Consider the following 19062-nt stretch of genomic DNA (forward strand, 5'->3'; position numbering starts at 1 on the left):
TATACAGCAGAGAACAACTACCCCCTTTCCCTCTTGGGGCCTGCAGCTCTACAGTTTCTACCCCTTTCCTATGACTGTGGGGCAGCTGGAGAGGAATCACACTGGGAGAAAGGGAAGGCCTGGTAAGATGTGAGATGTTCACAAAGCCACAGGCCAGACCTGTGTCCCATCCTCCCAGTTCCTAAGGGTGCTACAGGGAATAGGCTGGATGCTCACCGGGAGCACCTATGCATCTGCTCCTGATCTCTGCTACTGGGGCCAGTGTTGCATGGTGCAGGGTAGCTGCCTGGAGGATGATGCTCCTCACTGCTGCAAGGCATACCCTGCTGCTTGTGCTCTGAGAGATGTCTGGGCTGGGGTGAATTGTCCAGGTGACTATTGCTGAATTACTTCCCTTTAGGGACCTTCTTCACACATAGACCTTACTTCTATTTTGGAATGAAGAGTGTGCTTCCACAGCTGTGTCTTTTTACCTGAAGCAAAATCATCAGGAGTGTGTAATGATGTGCATACAAGGCTCTATCTGAGAGTCACTACTGCCACCTAGGCGAGGCTTTAAAGACAGCCAGGAGCTGAGATGCTGCAGAAGACGCACTATACTACGGCAAGTACAAGACGACCAGTTTTCAGAGAGCTAAGTCTGTCCCCAGCCAAAACTGCAGACCAAGACCTCCTCCCCACCTGAGTGGGAGGCAGAGCACAGCCGTGTGGGGCAGAACTCTTCCCTGCCTGGTTGCATCCCTTGTGCAAGAGCCAGACATCCCAGCAGCAGTATTGCTTTCCAGCGGGAGTCCTGCTCCATTCCTGTGTGCTATAAAGATGGTGTCAGCAAGAGGCTTTGCACTGTGGTAGCAGAGGAATGGAGGAGGGTACAGCAGGACGTGAAGAGAGAAACTGGCTTTCTTCTACTTGTCCTGCCAGGGTGAAATGTCAAAGCTCTCCTCACCTCCTCAAACCAGCCCAGTTCAGGACATGGGCTCTCAGCGCACCTTAGAAGCCAAACTCTTCCATCCTTCCTCCCACAGGCACTGTGTCTGGGGGCCAGGGACGGGTCATGACTCCCCTCCTCCGTCACCAAACACTGATCTGAGAAGAGCTGTGAGCAGGACATAGAGGTGAGGGGAATCACCTCCACCTCAGTCCAAGGGAGCTGGGAAAGGAGGGACTCTCATGGCAACGCCCCTCTGCTCTGCCCAGTCTTTTGCTGTAACCTACAGACATGCATGTGGTTTCTGATTGTACCTGTAAATCTGCTTTCTTCCCTTCCCATTTTATCTCATTGTACACCCCCTCATACCACTTCTCCCCAAAACTTCTAGCACCCCTCCTTCACTAGCATGTGGCAGAGAAATGCCCCTCTGTCTTTGCATGGGGGATGCCATTTCCACTCCCTTCCCCTCACACTCCTGCATGCTGACTCCAACACCATACCTCTCCCGGAGCCACCAAGCCCTGCAGCCCAATTCGGATGCTTCCACATCTACTCCAGCCTTTAGCAACATCATCTCTTCTAGGAAGGTCCCTCTCACTCCTCTTCTGCCTCCAACATCCTCTCCCTTGTTCTGCTGGTGCTGTAGCCCCTCTCCTGCCCACAGCCAGACTCTCCCCTCCACAGCGAGACAGGTGGGAGAGGAGGGAAGGGGGGGACCTTCCTATAAAAATGTGGTGGCAGATTTTGGAAGAATTTGGTTCTGGCAGGTAGTTTTGGCCAGGAGGAGAAGGAAGAGGTGATGGGGAAACCTTTTTTCTTTTTTTTTCTTCCTTTTTTAAAAACAATAAATAAAAACAGATGACCCAGAAGGCTGGAGCATAGCTGAGAGCCACCTCTTGTGCCACTATGCACGTGTCTGGTTTGTGCCTTGGCTTTCTGCCGGCAGTGGGAAAGGGGGCAGAAGGGAAAGAGGAAGGGAAAGGGGCATCGGTGGCTCAGTAGTTCTGCGTCTGGTACCCCTGTGTCTCGGTGTCGAAAGCATCTGCTGGAGGGGGCTGCTGGTACGTCCCCACCGCATCTGTAGCATCCTCCTCGTTCGTGTAGGGAGCATAAGGCATGCCGGAGTCCTGGCTTGGGTCCATGTAGTCCTGGGAGAAGAGGGCCGAATCGGCACCCAGCCGGAAACGCTGATACGCCAGGAATGCCTGGCCCACCTTTAAGGGAGGAGGGGGAGGGAAGAGACAGGAAGCAGAGAGGGGAGGGGAGAAAGAGAGAGGGAACATACCAAGAAAGAGAAACAAACAAAAGTGGGGTTAGTAGTGGTTATGGGTTAGTGAGCAAGGCCCATGGGGCAGACCACTGGTGAAACACCCCTGAGAGCACGGAGGTTCAGATACCCTATAGAAAGCACCAGCCGCTGGGAGAGAGGAGGGATGGCTGCAAGCTCAGCTGCCTGCCCAGGCTCCCCGCTGTCTCTGGGGTGTGCTGGGAACCTCCTGCCTGGCGGTGGGCTTTCACTTACATGGCACAGGTCGCAGAGGCTCAATTGGCATGTGGTTATCCCATTCAGCCCCTCCTGCCCCTGGGAAGGCAATGTGTTTCAGCAACACAGCAGACGGTTCACCTGCCAGGCTGGAAGTACACAGCCAGAGGCCAGGAAGGAGAGCAAGATTTGACCTGGAGTAGCGAGGTAGTGGTCATCCCCTATAACCCCCTCACTGGCCACTGGTAGTGGTCATCCCCTATAACACCCCTCCACAGGGTGTAGCACAGATCTTGGGAAGGAGCAGCAGGAGGCAAGGTGGCTGCTTCCCAGACGAGGGGACGGTTAGCAAGCATACTGCTGCCTCCTAGCCCAGGCACTTCAGGCATCGTTTGGTGGACTAAGGGAGTCCAAGGATGGGGTCTGAATCGCACACCCCAGCAGGCATGGCTTCTTGTTCCATGGCATCCCTGATAGAGGTGAGCAGTCTAGCAGGTGATGGAGGAAGAGGTTTTTGGGGAATAAAGGCTGGGAGGAAATGGAGGAGATAAAATGGTTGGGGCAGAGGGCATCTCCTGACGTATTAGGTCTGAGCAGTCATCATAAGAAAGGCACAACAAGCAGTGTTACGCAGCATTAGTTAGGGTACAGGTAAGGGAGCGAAGGGAGCAGAGGAGGAGGAGAAAAAATTGCCAGTTCCAACTCCCTGGAGGGAGATCCCCCTTCACTGGACAACCCCACTCCAGTTCAGTGGCCCATGTCTTCCCACCCTGTGCTCTACAGTGACTACACACCGATGGTCAGGGCATTGGAACTGTCTCTGGTCAGTAACCTCCTCCAACTGCATCCCTCCATCCCTTCCCCTAAATTCCCCCATCAGCGAGGGGCGCTAAGGCAGCAAGGATGGGGAGTTAGGGAACAGGGTGTTGTACTCTTCCTGAAAAGTAATGTCTCTGAGTCTCCGGAAAGCCAAAAATGTGAGGGAGGCCTGTGAGGAGAGACGGGTGTGGGAAGGATAATCAGTAAGGAAGAGCAAACCAGAATGTTTGACTGAAATAAAACCCCCAAGGATCTGGGGGAAGAGGATGCCTATTTATCCACTTGCAAGCCCATGCATCAGGGAAGACCACTGGAGATGGTGGCACCTCCAAAAGGGTCTGAGAGACCTCTTTCAAAAGCCTTGCACCTTGTCACACTTTCTGCTGCAGCTTGCAAGAGGCTTTCAGCAGCACCTGAGTGCGGGGCACAGCTCATGGGACACATGCACATGCTGCTGCCCTTGCCTCTGCTTGGTGTCACCTTGCTGAGGCTGCTGGCCGCAAAACCCTTTGCAGCCCCCCTTCCTCTGACAGCTTCGTGGTCTTACAGCACCTTACCTACCTGGCCTCTGAACAATGTTAGGGCCTGTAAGGAGAGGAGAAGATAAAGGCACAAGGACTTATGCATAGAGACTGGCCTAAAATACTTTTCTGCTTGGCACTATCCTGTGACTTTGGACAAAAATCACGTGGGTTTGGTGCTTTCAGAGATGGGAGGAAATTGTGGGGGATATTTATATCACACACTATTTTTCCAGGGAACTAGCAATACAGAACTGCTGGGGAAAGAGCAAACAGCACCATGACCTTCCTAAGAGGTGATCCCAGTGTGGATCCTAAGGCAGTGCTGCAGTGTGGGTGCAGATGGAGAGCCCAGAGAGACAGCCACTGCAGCCTCTTGTGGCCACTGACGACTTTTCATGTGATGGAGCAAAGCAGGGAGGGAGATGGGTGCAACCACTGACCTGGAGCTCCCTTCTCTACTTAGCGTCTGTGAGGAGAAAATGCTGTTAAAGTCCTCTGATGCACAGGGAAAATGATGCTTGGGGTGTTTGCTTGCCCAGGGTCATATCAGAGGTTTGTAATGGACACTCCTTACTGGGATATGGGTCCCTCTTTCCCACTGTTTATTAATGCTCTAGCACCTATTAGCAACTTCTTTCATGTAAGTTTTTGAGTCTTTGCTTCCCAAGTTTATCTCCTAGCCACCTCCTCCCCCTTCTTTCCTTCTTAGAAGCCATGCGAACTGAGATCTCAGAAGCAATCACTCTTAGTCACCTTCCATTCCCAACAAGCTAATAAAGTGAACAGGACACTTGATCCAACATCATGGTTGCTGTACTCACCCAGGTGAAGATGGAGAAGAACGAGAATGTGATGGCTGCTCGGGCTGCATCCCCTCCCTCATTCATTGGGTTGTCCTCTTCTTTTGATGCTTGCCACTGGTTGGTCAGAAAGCAGAAGCCAACGAACCAGAGGAACGCCCAAAAGGCTGGGTTGTATGAGCACCAGCATGCCAAAGGGGAAAGGGAGAGACATCAAGAAGGTATGTGTGAACAGAACATAAACACACCATGTGTCTCTGGAAACTTCAACTCTATGAGACCCTGAAGTGTGCTGCAGACTGGGCTAAGCTCTGACTGTGCAGCCTGTCTAAGCCCAAGTGAGCTGGCATGTGAGCTGACAGCTAAATTGTCAAGGTGACGATAGGTGTCTGCAGAGAGTACCTCAGGAGAGTTCATTTGCTTGCGTTTGGATTGATCACAGGACTTGCATGTGGCCTTGGGAGGGAACCTGAAGGGCTTCCAGTATAGAAGCAATCACCCAGGCTCTCTGAAACAGTCACTGCTTCGCAACCTTGTGCTGCAAGGAAGAGCAAAGAGCAATTCCTTCCAAGGGAGCTGCAGAAGAGTGGGAAGCAGCCAGCCTGCAGTTGCACAGAGACCGGCTTTTGCTCAGGACAGCACAGGCTGGGGGACTCACACTGAGGAAAGGTGCTGAAGGATCATTAACATGCTGTACCCCTGGGAAAGGGGTGAAGATGGGAGGAGCGGGACTCATTCTCTTTGCCAGCCGCAGACAGTTACCTGGCAGTGAGGGAAATGGGCACTCCTAAGAGGCAGCAAAACAGGGCTCAGTCCTTCCCCTTCTCCTGTGAGATGTACACAGGACCACTCAGCAAGGGGTTAACCATGAACAAACTTGAAAGCCAGAAGTCCTAAACAAGTCTAGGTACTGCACCCAATCCTGCCCTCACTCCACTCCTAGCCCCTTTGAAAAACTAGGATGGGGGACAGCTTAATGTGGAGAAATTTGCTTTATATGGCTGGAGTAAGCCAAGAGAGTAACTCGGGATCACAGCATGAGAACAAAGCACCTCCTCATGATGCTGCTGACTGGTGTTACACATGCACGTACACACGCACCATGGCACTGTCTGTCGCTTCAACACAGTACTGGGCATGGAGAGATCTCACTTTAAGTACTGACTGTTAGTAAGCCTCAGGGCTGGATGTGGTCCTGCACAGCTATTCAGATGGGTAATGCCACATAACCCAGGAGGACTGGTTCAGTCAGTCTGCATGAAACCCTCAACATTTTTTTATGTTAAAATATATAGGGTTCAATCACCTGGAGCTGAAAAAGAAGGAAGTACAATCTCCAGAGGCATTAACACTTGGCCTTAGCAAGCACAAACATGCAGGGAGGCAAGACCTGCTGATCCCAAAGGGCTCCCTGAGCTAAGCCTCGCAGCAGCAAGGCATCAGCCAGATTGGCTGAGAAGAGAAAGGGGAAGAAAACAGAAAGGAAGCCTCTTGAAAGAGCAAGGAACTCAAAGACCTCCCTGCTAGCAGGGACCTGGCCTGCAGGGTGGCAGAAACTCCCTCCTCTCTCTTGCCAGTGGAGGAAAGGGGCACTATGGCCAACTGGCCAGGAAGCTCACCTGAGACTCCGATGTCCGAGAGCACTGCCTTCTTGCGGTCCTTAACGCTGCTGATCTGTGGGAAGTAGGCATCCAGAGCCAGGTAAAGAAGGCAGCTGAGGAAGGCGAGGACACCCACCGTAATGCCATAGTTGCAGGCATTGCGATTGCGGTTGAAAATGCAGTGCTCTTGTGTCTCATCCGCGCGGTTCACGTACCCTTCATTGACAATGGAGCCAAACACCACGATGGAGAACACCTGGTGGGGAGGGAGAGAGGCAGGAGATAGGTCAGGGCAAGGCCCATCTCTCCAGACCAGCACAAAGGAGCAGAGCTCTGCAGGGGACAGACACCCTTCACAGGCTCTACTGAGCTCATATCCTGCTGCCTGGGCTGTAGCCATGACAAATTTACTGGGGAGATGGTCTCATTTTATTTCTGAGGATTAACTTAAAACAGGACACTTTTAGATTGAGAATTTTTTGTTCATCTGATCTAAAGCAATGTAAAGCAGTCACAGTCTGCAGTAAGGGTGGCTTCCCACAGACACACAGGGAGGCAACATGGAGTGTAAACTGGGATATGGTTTTGGTACGGATAAAGGGCTCCAAGTAGTGGAAATCCTCTTAGTCTGCACTTAATTCTCCCACCCACTCCTTTCCCTTCTAGGAATTCATTGTTTCTACCACGCATTTGTTCACTAATTTTATCTATTCAGCTACTATGCTCTTTTCCCCATCTACCCTCCCACAATCCACCACCCTGCTTGCTCTGCAGCTCCATTCTGCTGGGCTACTGCCCTCCCCATCTCCCACAGTTTTCCATCAGCCCTGCCCATGACACCACCTATCCTTTTGCCTACTGACCCATACACCAACACCCTCGAACCTTTGGCATGGATTTCATGGGCCAAACATTCCCCCTCCAGGTCCACTTGGCAGGCCCACCATGAGTCCTCCCTACCCATCACCGCGACTGCCACTGCATGTTATTTTAAATCAGGCAGAATTAAGGATGAGTCCAGGTAGAAATGCCATAATCCGCACTTGCTGGTCTAATCTTTGCTCACGGGCTTAGCCTTCATCGCCTGCCACAAAGCTGTCCCTCTTTGACACAGCAAGTTCACCAAAGCAGAGAGCTATTTACAGCAGCCCCAGTCCTACATCTCAAATAAACAGCTTCCCCTCACAGACACAGGAGAAAGAGGGGAAGATTAAGGCAGCATGTACACAGTTTTCTTTGCAGGGCATCTTGAGATCCTCAGTAAGGACAGCCTGTCTGCAGGCTACCTGCAAGGGACCCAAGCAGATGGGAGAGGGGACCTCAAGCATGGGGTGAACATATGAATGATGTCCACTGGGACATCATCAGGGCACTCTGCTAGCCTGGGAGTTGTATGAACAACAGGAGCCTGGCACCCTTGGAACCACCACCCAATCCCCAAGGAGAAGCAACGCACAAGAAGATGAGGTACCCAAGTCTCCTGCAGGGAGTGGAGGTAGGTCTGGGGTTTTGCGAGGTGAGAAGGACCCCAGTACCACTTAACCCAGCCAAGCACCAGAAGAGGACATGACAGGCAACTCAGAAGGTGGAGAAGCAGCTTTATGAGTGCAGGGAAAATTAACCTTTGATTAATGCCAACTCAGTACACCACCTACCATTGGTGGGGTCGGATGTCTGAGGTCAACAGCACAGACCTCTGCTGTCTGACCTAAACTAAACTAAAAACACTGCAAGCCAGTGCTTCTAAGCGCGGGGACTGTATGAGTTCTCTGAAAGTTCACAAGAGCTTTTTAAGCTTAGAAGTAAAACAATTGATTTGCCCTCCTCCTCCTTCTTCTTGAAAATTGAGATTGATCATACTTTGCAGAAATTGCCCATGAAGATTAAATAAAACTCTCTTTTGCCTGAAGCAAAGGCTGGTCTTCAAAATTTCAGCATGAATGGTTTGGAAAGCAGCGAAATTGCACACAATTACAGCCAGGCTGTTTCAGTGGGAAGCCTCGCACACCTTCACAACAGGCTGGGCTGACAGGTCTGTCCAGGACCATTGGCAGTAACACTGGGATACTCTAACCTGAGGGGAGCTGACAGACTCCTGAAGTGACATCCTGATGTAAGGATGTAAGGACCAGCAGTGATATTGCCACTTGAAGTACCAACCTCCATATATTGGAATTACAGAGCAGGTGCCCCAATTTCCACAGCATTACACAGAAAGTGTATCTTCTCTTTGGAAGATTAAAACCAGCCTCAAACGTGGCATAGTCTGGTGTTCAGTTTTGGTTTAGGGCTCAAAACCAGTAAAATGCTGATTCCCTGAGTCAGGCCAACCCTTGAAGCTAGCTGTATAGCAACTCCCTGCTTACTCTTTTGAGGTGAATGAACTTCTGTAATGGCCTTTTCCCAGAGACACCTCTGTTTACTCTGCTCATATCCTGCTACACATCTTTCCCTCTGCTCTTATCTTTGGGCTTGCTGCTGACCTGAAAGAGCTCTCATCTTCGAGGGAAAGAAGCAGAATAATTCCTTTTTGCATTTGCTCTTTCATACCTTTTTGTGCTGGCACATCGCAAAGATGCAGCTCAGAGTCAGAAGGTCAGAGGGGCATTTCCCTCTCCATAACTGTTAACGATGCTTCTCCACCTTAGGTATCCTATAGCAGAGTCCCAGGCTTTAAATCCAAGAATGTAATTTATTTGAGTGGTACAGTGCTAGAAATATCTTGAGCTGGGTGCCTCCGGAGAGGGACCCCAAACCAAGAAGTCCCTTTACAATCTAAGTTTCCTATCCCTCACACAACTGTTCAGTCCAACAATAACATTAGGGTCTGGCATCTTCTTGTTCTCCATTGGGTCTCTCAAAGTCTCTAGGTGGACCATTTCTTCTCTTATCTATAAGGCTGCAGCTTCTGTGGACGGGGTAGTGGCCTTCCTTGTTTCCTTATCTTCTGGAACGAACTGGCCCTGGGGCCTCCTTTTACTTAATCATAGAATCACAGAATCATAGAATACCAGGTTGGAAGGGACCTCAAGGAACATCTGCTCCAACGTTTCTTGGCAAAAGCACAGTCTCAACAAGATGACCCTGTCCAGCTGAATCTTACAATTCCCAGTACTGGGGAATCCACCACTTCCCTGGAGAGATTATTCCAATGGCTGATTATTCTTACTGTGAAAAATTTTCCTCTTGTGTACAACTGGAATCTCACTGGGAGTAACATGTACCCATTATCCCCCATCTTTTCCATGTGACTCGTTGAGACAAAGGAGTCTCCATCTTCTTTGTAGCCACCCTTTAAATACTGGAATATAGTGACAAGGTCTCCTTTTTTCAGCAGGTAAAAACCTCAGTCTATCTATGTGAAAGTTCAGTTTGCAGCTTGAAGCTTCAGCACATCTAGCTACTAATGATAAGCAAGTTACACTAAGGGACTAATTTCCTTTATCTCTTTACACTAATTTTCAAGCAGAGGTTGCATTCCTAACTCCCATTTTTCATCTTTGGTCAGTCAAGATGCCACAACTTCTCTCCTACGAAGAAAAACCTCTTTCACAGCCTGGAAGTGCTCCAGGTATGATTGGCTGGCAAGCATCTGATTTAAGATGATCTGAGGAGTTTTCTGGGGAGATTCCACTAAGGGTATTCTCACTCATGAGAAGAACAAGTCACTGCAGATGCTTATCCTCTGTGCCATGAGACAGCCACCCCAAAGCACTCTTTGTCCTTAGGAAAGCTTTCTATGGACCAGAGCACAGTAGCTTAAGGGATGTCCCATTCTCTCTGTGTTTTCCTCACCACTTGTATCAGCTCTGATCCATGCTCTCCTCACCGGCTCTGCAAAGAAGGCAAAGTCAGTGGCAGTGGATCAGGCTTGGTCCCTTTGTCAGCTTATCACCATCCTCATGGCACAGCAACACGCTGTGAGGATCCACTGTGCACAGCAGCCTTGACCTGCATGGGACAACCCTGACTGGGCACGAACAGGCAGGTTCAAATCAGAGGTTCCAGACTGACAGGCAGAGCTGGACAGCAGAAGAGGCAGTTGCTGACAGGCAACGTTGCCCATTTTATCCTCATGGTGTCTATACATAGGAAGTGTTGCGACAGATGCACAAACAATTTTCTAGAAAAATGATAATTATGAGAGCCCAGATCTCGCAGCCCCCAGGAGAAACTGTTGCAAACATAATTCGTGGCAGCTACTTCTTGTTGGTAAGGGCGTGGGAAGCTCATTGATGTGGCAATTCATCTTAGAAAGAGCAAGTCTTTTTTATTTCCTTGATTTCGCAATCCATGCCCATGCAAGGATGATGCAGGCAGCAGGTGCAGCATGAATGTCTGCCTGGATTACAAAGCACCAAGTTTGCAAGGATGAAGCATTTAGGTTCCTGTTCCCGTCACATCTGCAGCACTTGTGAAGAAATGTCAGCTACCAGCAGCACCAGCCTCCTGCCCCTCTATGTTACTGCTGCTTGTTCCTTCTACCCCAGTATGGCATAGTGAATCCTCGCTGCACAGCCACTAATAAAATGGTCCAAAATGTGTGTCCAGCTGCAAAGAGGAGGTGAGGAGAAGATGGTGGGAGTCCTCTCCTGACTAAGCACCAAGATGCAGGGAAGTGACTTGTCTGAAGGCTGACAGGAGACAGGCAAAGCACTGCATCCCGATGCTCCCCAATACAGGCCATCCTCCTGCACAGGGAGAGTGTGTTAGCCTCTCTCCTACACTCAGCGACCAAAACCAGCCATCATCCATCCTCAGTGCACTTGAGTGGCCTCATTTCTTCAGCAAGGCTGCTTAAGTCACAGAATCATTAGGGTTGGAAGAGGCCTCTGGAGATCATCTTGTCCAACCCCCCTGCCATGAAAGGGCCACCTAGAGCAGGTTACACAGGAACACATCCAGGTGGGTTTTGAGTTAACAGGACTTGAAGTAACTAGATTTTTAGGTTGAGAGGGTTTCTTTAAGCCTCCAAGAGCAACGTTAACAGGGCAGGTGTTCAGCCCGTCTGGAGGTCCGCATTTAATAAGTAATATATTTGCCTATGCTCAAAAAAGGGACAGAAAACAGCACTTGGAGAAGACCTGACCAACTCAGCATTGCTGCTGGGACTTGGCGTTTCTCGACTTACCAGTCCTTAAGCACTACATCCATGCAGGTTGTTGCAATGATCTTCCTAAACTCCTGTTTTCATTGAAGAACTCTGAGACACCAAGCAAAGGCCAGAGCCAGATGCTTTGCAAAGATGAGAGAGACAGAACAACTTTCTGGAAGACACAGCAGAATGAACTTAATGCTAAGCACTGCAGGGAGGAGATGGGGAAAGGCTGAGAGTTTTCCTCTCCTGGTTTCTCAGGAGGCTCATGCTGGCTGTTACAGGCATTTCAGGGCTGGCTACAGTGAGAGAAGTAGCAAAATTCTGCATCCCACCATAAAAGACCTTTTATTTTCCTCTCCTTAAACTGGGTGATACGATTTTGCCAGAGGCAAAAGTGAAAGATGAGTCCTCAGAGGAGAGGCTCTTGGGTCCCTCCCTACCTTCCCACTGCAGGCTCTGCCCTGCAGAAAGCCAGGAGAAACCTCCTGAGCATCATGTGAGGCTTTGCACCACACTGCCCATCCCCAGCCATGCATCAGATGCTCCTGAGCATCATGTGATGAAGCACAGCACGCCCAGCCTCCGGCAGTGCACTGGGATTTTCCCGCACCTCATCCCAGGAGTTTGTCATGCTGCTTCCTGAATTCATCCCTGAGATCCCCATGACAGCTGTGGTGGGGATGAGGCTGAAGAGGGTTTCTGCCAAGCTGCCTGCATGAGCTCGCTGCAGTGCCCTCCGGTTACAGCCTATGTCGCACTGCGTGGTGCCTCTCCCTCTCCCACACCCCCTTTTTATTCTGTTAGAGAGAGGAAATAGTTTGGTGACATAATATTCCTGGTGGGAATTCAAATCAAATCCACCTCAGGCAGAATGAAGCAATAACCGCTCCTGTGTCTGATATGGTAATGACCAGGAATAAATCTGTTTAGAAAGAAAGCAAGAAGAGGGGAACAGTGCAAACGATAAACTGGCAGAGACGATCTGGCTTTCGTTTTCATTCAGCCACTCACAAATGGAGTATCTGGAAAGCTTTGGAGAGCCCTGCACAGACATGGATTATTATTATTATTATCATAATCATCATTAAATCTACTTGTATTTAGCTCATTTTGAAGAAAACATATGCAGCTTTTGATACGCATGGGACTGGCAGCTTGGAAACAGGCGGCCTCTATTTATTTCCTCCAGTCGGCATCATGCAGGTGGCAAACGACTCCTGCCCACGGTCTCGACGGCATGTCTGAGCCCTGTGATGGTGCTAGAGGGGACCAGCCTCCCTGTCCCCATTTATACCGAATTCCATGGAGCATGGGACAGAGGAAGAGCAAGGGTATACCAGCACGTGGCACTGGGTCCCCAGCCAGGGCTGATCCGGAGCAGGTGATGGATGGGAGAAAGGCTCCACATCCCTAATTCCTGCCACGGGATCTGGGACAGGCTTTCCTGGCTAGCCGGCTTTTATTCACACATGGCTTGGCAGCTGACAGGCTGGCCATTAACCCTTCTGCTTCCCATCAGGCCCATGCCTGGGCTCAGTATTCCCCACTTCAGAGCAGCCCAAGCCCCGGGTGATGATTGAGCCAGCAGCCAGGAAGCCTCTAATGACAATAACATTGCCATGCCTGCCACCCCATGAAGGAAGGAAGAGCTTTGCCATGGCAAGATGCCCACTCATGTAACTGGAGGTTGTGTCCCAAAAAGCAACTTCAGGAAGCTCTGTCCAGTCCTGCAGGTCTGGTCTAGTGAAACAGGAGTGCTGGAACTAGATGATCTTTAAGGTCCCTTCTAACCATAACTGTTCTATGATTCTATGATTCATTTGAGGTCCCACTCAGGTCTTCCTGTGATCAAACAGCACCTTCTGTCCCAACACTACTAGTGACAACTCCCCATGGCCACACTTCCATGGTGGTATCCAGGCCCTTCCATGCTTTCCAGATGATCCCTACATTGCTCTGCACAGTGACTGTCCAAAACTCACATCTTTTTCCATGAAGAAGATGCCTTACCTACGTCTCACCATGGTGCAGTTTCTCTGCTCCTCACCTGTGCATCTCTCATGTTTTGAAACGGATTACACGATTATTGTATTTTTTGCCCATATTTCTGCCAGTCTCTGGTCCCTATGTGCTACTTCTCATATTTTTATCTGAAAATGCCATTAATGAGAGATTTGTTCCTGCCCCAAGACCTTTTCTAGAAATGCTATGCTGGAAACAACACGACCTGCTATATCCAACCCCAAATCACCGCACAGCTGCGCACATCTATTGTTCATCTGACATGGCCTCTCACCCAATCCAGTGAGAGCAATCCCAGGGAAGGAGATCCCATGAAGAACTGTACCTCAGGCTTGACTGAAAGCACGCGCTTTGAACTGCCATGTTTCTTTCATTGTGCATCAATGTACCTCACAAGAACACGGCCAGCAGTCATGGTGGCTGGGGTAAAAATCACATGGAAGAGTAGAGGCACGAATCATGGCCCATAGTCAAGGAACACTGGGACAGAAAGAAGGTGGAGGCTGCAGCTCGTTTCAGAATAACAAGGCCCCAGGGCTCGAATGCTCAATTTAGCTGCTCCTGCAAGCCCACACTAGGTGTCCTTTCCATATGGTGAAGGATGGCATAAGATATCTTAAGCCAGGCATCAGTGCAGCAAGCCAGGGACCTGCTGGCAAGGCAGGAGACAGGGCTCCCTGCCATGCCAGGGCTTGTCCCCATCTTCCAGCTCACAGGTGCCAGCCCGTCATGGTGAGGCCAGGGATGTGGTCCTCATCCTTCACCTGCCTTGTCTGCTCAGCCAGAGCTGCCTCAGCCATGCTGTGCCTGCAGGGACAGGGGACAGTGCTTCATGTCCTGGCTCAAAAGGTCTACATGTTCCCACCAGCCAGGGGACACAGCGGCAATGGCAGAAGGTGATGGAAGAGGAGATGGAGGGCAGGCAGTGCCTCTCTTCACCAGACCTCCTTCTAGAGGGGCAGTGCCCCTGCTGTCAAAGGGAGACTTAGCATCTCGGTCTGCGTGGCAAGTTTTACTGGTCTGCTTTGCCTGTGCGGCTGCAGTTGCAAATACTCTAACTCAAACCACCTAGCTAGGCCTGCTTCCAAAAAGCAAGTTACTTTTGCCTTGTTAGGCTTTTACATCGAGCAGCAATTCAGTTTCTCCAGCAAGCAGGTTTCCAAGCAGGCAGGAGCACCTGGAACAAACTGTTTCATTTAGCATTTTACTTATTTATGGAGCTAGCACTACATCCAACGCCTGCGGGTTGCAAAGGAGCCTCCCAGCTCCCCTGCACCGGCTGTGGGGAGCACTGCGGGTCAGGGTGGAATGGGATTGGGCAGGGATGTGCCCACACTTGTCTGCTTTATTTCCAGAACCATGCTGGAGCCGCACAGCTCCAGCTCAGTGTGGGTCACCCAGCTCTGCTATTGGGTCACCTAAGCAGGCTGAAGGCAGGTCTGTGTGTCTGTGTGCCAAGGTGGTAAAACCCCATCCATGCACCTATGTTTCATCTACCGTGGGGCACCAGCTGTGTGATGCAGCTCAGCTCAGAACACACTTCTGTGTTGCAACCAGTGGCAAGCAAAGTGACACAGCATGGAGCAATGCCTTGAAAGACCAAAACTGGGAGTAAACCCAGCCACCCATTACAATAGGATGAGTTGCCTCACTTCACTGCCACTGAGAATAAGGAGGAAGTTTTTCTGCCCTTTTCCACAGAGAGGTGGGGAAGCCTTCGGGATCTTCCAGCAGAATATTGCTTTAATCAGTCCAGCTGTATCGAAGAAGTCCCCTCACTGCAAGATCCAGATGCCCTTGGAGGCATCCTCAGCAGAGATGCTCAGGAGGGACTCATCCATTAGGGCTACTTCCCTGCGCTACAAGGTGCTGCTTCACCCAGGGCATTTGGGGAAGGCAGCATCTGGGGCAGACAGCAGCAGAGATATGGCTTGCGCTGAGTGTGGATCATATCCAAACCTAACACAGGCACTTTGCAGGACCTGCACCACTCACCAGCACCCATGCCAGGCAACCTTTCTGCAGGGAGATGCATACTTACTCACTGTGCCTGACCTCCAAAGCGCTAAGAAACCTGAGCTGCTCCACAACACTGTTGCTGTGGACAGATGCTCCAGAATTGCTAACCTCTTTCCATAGTTTAGCATCCTCCTTGTCAAACCTATACCACCTCCTCCTCAGCAAGGAGCAACATAAATAACCTTGGGTCACCTCATCTGCTCCTGAAACTGCAACTCTCCCTGGAAATCTGCCGCCATCTCAATTGGGCTGCAAGCTCCCTGGGGAGGAGCCAGTTTTGCTGCCTGTTGGTAAAAAGCCATAGGCACCCCTGTGCCATTATAAAGTCTGCTATAAAGCAGCCATGATCTGAGCACAAGGTCACTGCCTTCAGAAGCGATCATGAGAATTTCTGCTCTCAGTGATAGCTCATCACATGAAACAGGACAAAAGGAATCTCCAGTTTGCCCTGGGAAGTAAATGGACCATCCATACCACAGTCAGGATAAAGGCAAATCAGAGCTCAGGAGACAGCAAGCAAAGTGCTCCCAGTGTGGGCAAGAGCCCGTGGAAGGAAGGACTCTCACAGAGACCATGGGGAGTGAGAGCCCTTCGCCACCAAAAGAGTTTGGCTCGCAGAGCCTGGCAATAGAAAAGCTGAGTGCAGATGTGATCGCAGGCTATAAATACACCCCTGGGAAAACACCAGAGAGGGAAAAGCACCATTTAAACTGAAGGGCACAGAAGCACGAAAGCAAATGGATAAAAACCCAGCCATGAATAGATTTACGGTGGAAGGCCCCGACCATTGGAGGTGCTGAACCCTCTCCCAGAGGGAGTGAGAAGGGCAAAACACCATGAACTAGTCTGGTTTTCAGCAAAGTTCAACCCATTTATGGAGGGAGCCATAAAGGTTGTGATGCTTGTGACAGCCTGAAAAAGGACTTCAGTGTCCATAAGGACTCCTCTTGGTCTCAAGTTAAAATAAAGACCAAAACCACAACTAAATATCTCGGGTGAGCTTGTGGCTTCCCGGCTTTGCAGAGGGAGAGATGCTTAGGATGACATATAAGACCAAGCTGATGGAAAAGAAGAAGGAATTTGTATTTTGGGAGAGAAGAGGCGCATGTATAGCCTTGCGCCATGACAGCCAGGCCAGCCTCCCATGCTGGACCACTGACCTGGTGCACCTCCAGCTCCTGCAAAAAGCCTTTAATTTCCACAGCTAAGTGAAATGTGCAGGTATAAATCATGGTAAATCCCATCCTGTCTCCTGCCATCTGACCAATGGGCAGAGGGAAACATTGCGGGGTCCCAAGGAGAAGCCAGTGCCTGGGAAGCACTCCTTGCCTGGGGAGTTCTTGTGGGCCATGGAGCTGAGCTCAGTGAGCAAGCCGACGGTGTCTGAGATACTCTGAAGCAAAGCAGGTGCCTAATTAGAAAAATAAACATACTTCATGTGCTCTCTCCCTCACCTGGTGCCTCTGGGAAGCCAAAATCCAGCAGCGCTTGGATGAACGGGAAAAAAACCCCAAGCCACCAGACCGAGAGGGAGAAAGAGGAAATTCTGCCACATAGATTAGCAATGGGAGAGCCTTTGTAGGTCACATCACGTCCATCATCCCCGGGCATGCAGGCTGGCTCCACTCCACCCTTGCGTACCCCCTCGCCCGGTGCCTGGCAGCCAGCCTGCTCCCGGCGTGATGTGCTGCACTGTAAACAAGCTCGGGCAGATGGACGGACAGACAGATCGCCCGCGTTAATCACGTCCTCAGCTGTCTTGGGGCTCTCCAGCTGCCCCCCGGGTCACAGCACTCAGAAGGGACACTACCCACACCGCCAGCCGGGAGCATAAGGGCTGCCTCCCCTTTCCCTCCTCATTCCCCCCGCCTGGCACTGCTTTCATTTCATCTTCCCAAAGCCAGCCTGACGTCTCTCCTCCCAGCTCCGGTGCGCATGTGTTTCTCTCCCTGCCCTCCCTTCTCCGCTCCCGGCTGAGACCTCAATCTCTCCCCCACCAGCTCTGTGCTGCAGCTCTCGCTCCCTTAATCCCAATGACCTTCTTGCACATATGCGCCAGCCCCACAGGCAGCCATGGGATCATAGTCACGGGAAGAGGGAAAGACCTTCCCCTTGGCACCCCGCGCCCTCCCCACCACCCTCCTTAGATCCCTCTTTCTGTCTGCCCCCTTCCCCACAAATTACAGAAAGGAAAGCATTATAGGGAAAGGAGGTTGGCAGGGTGACAGGACAAGGATAAAACACAGAGTAACATCCAGCCCTCATCGACCCCCCAGCTTGCCCCAGCACAACCAGAACCCCCCATGCCTTGACCCACTGGGGAGTCTCACCAGGACTGCAGCATCACCGCCAGCTCCCCCTGTCACCCCACATCCTGCTGCCTCTCTGTGCCTGCTATAAACTCACTGGCATGGGGATGAAGGGGTGAGAAGACCTCATCACCATTCCCAAAAGAGCAGAGAGATGGGGTCACAGTCCAACCCAGCTCACCCCTTCCCTCCCCAGGGAAGAAACCCCAAAACAAAATGCTCTCACCCCATATGGTCCTATAACTATATGGCCCTATATCCATACACACGGATATATTTATATACATAGAGCTGTGTGCACACATATGTGGCTATACATATGGGCATATATACCTATGGAGGTGTATAAACCCAGGAATAGATCCATGTATCCAAACATACATGCATATATGTACGGAGATACAGATGGAGGAATATCCATATTTTTCTCCGTGTGTATGGATCTAGATGTGTGGATATGTAACGGATATATGCTTATCTATATAGATAGATATATATGCATACGTAAAACGTAAAATAATAAATATATAACACATAATAGCATAGTTATACTACTATATAATATAGAATGTATAATAGATAACACAGAATGCATAAGATATAAACAGAATGTATAATATATAAGGATATATAATGGCATATAGCATATAACATAATCTCATGTATACAGACATACGCAGGTATGCAGAAAGGTCGGGGTTGGGGCGAGCAGCGGCTGCCCGCCCCGGAGGGAGCCCCGCGCCCCCCGCAGCCCGGCGGGACATTTCCCGTCCCCTCGTCCCCCGACCGGTGCAGCCCCCGGTGCCGGCGGGGCCTTACCCAGGAGAGGAGCCGCAGGAGGGTCTGCGGCTGTCGGATGAAGGCTTGCGGGTCGAAGGCGCCGCCGGCTTTCCCCGCTCCGAAGGCGCCCCCGTCCATGGCGGGAAGCGGGCGGGGGGCTCGGCAGGCGCTGCCGGGCCGTGCTGAGCCGAGCCGAGCCGAGTGGAGCCGAAGCGCGCCGAGCCCAGCCGAGCCGTGCCTGGCAGCCCGGCGGCGGCGGCGACGAGCCGCGCGCTCCCGCCCACGGGGCCGCGCCGCGCCGGGAGCGCGCACCCACTCCGTTCCCGCCGACGGCGGTGCGGCGTGGTGTGTGTTGGGGGGGTGATGGAGACCGGCCAGCCCGCAGTCTCGTCACCCCTCCGCCACACAGCCCAGTCCAAGTGTTCCACCGCTTGCAGCCCCCGTAGGGATAAGGCTCGACCTTCGGGTGAGACCCCGCTAGCCAAGAGGTGCAGGCAGCCGTGCTCCCCGTCGGGAGCTGCCTGCACCCCCACCGGGCGCCTGCTCCCTGGCAGAGGGGCCTGGGGAGCCCCAGAATCGCCCTGCAGCAAAGCCTCGGGCACCCATCTCTAACATCTTGCACCTTACAGACATCTCTCACCCTACAGGCACCATGTCCGTGGGAAGACACAGCAGG

At 51.4% G+C, this 19062-nt stretch overlaps 1 protein-coding gene across 2 annotated transcripts; it reads right to left on the reverse strand.

Moving 5' to 3' along the window:
* Positions 1-1273: 1273 nt before the first annotated feature.
* Positions 1274-18524, reverse strand: SYNGR1 (synaptogyrin 1; the record flags this gene model as incomplete). 2 transcript variants are annotated; one of them, XM_080623490.1, is made up of 4 exons in its annotated part: positions 1274-2145; positions 4579-4724; positions 6177-6414; positions 18426-18524. In XM_080623490.1, 4 exons carry the CDS (start codon positions 18522-18524, stop codon positions 1927-1929), a joined length of 702 nt encoding a protein of 233 aa, XP_080479616.1. In that variant the 3' UTR covers positions 1274-1926. The 2 variants fall into 2 exon arrangements, with proteins under 2 accessions (XP_080479616.1, XP_080479617.1); XM_080623491.1 differs by lacking the exon at positions 1274-2145 and adding an exon at positions 3277-3402.
* Positions 18525-19062: the final 538 nt, after the last annotated feature.

This window comes from Psittacula echo (genome assembly GCF_963264785.1).
Source record: "Psittacula echo genome assembly, chromosome: 1".
NCBI classification, from domain to species: Eukaryota; Metazoa; Chordata; class Aves; order Psittaciformes; family Psittacidae; genus Psittacula; species Psittacula echo.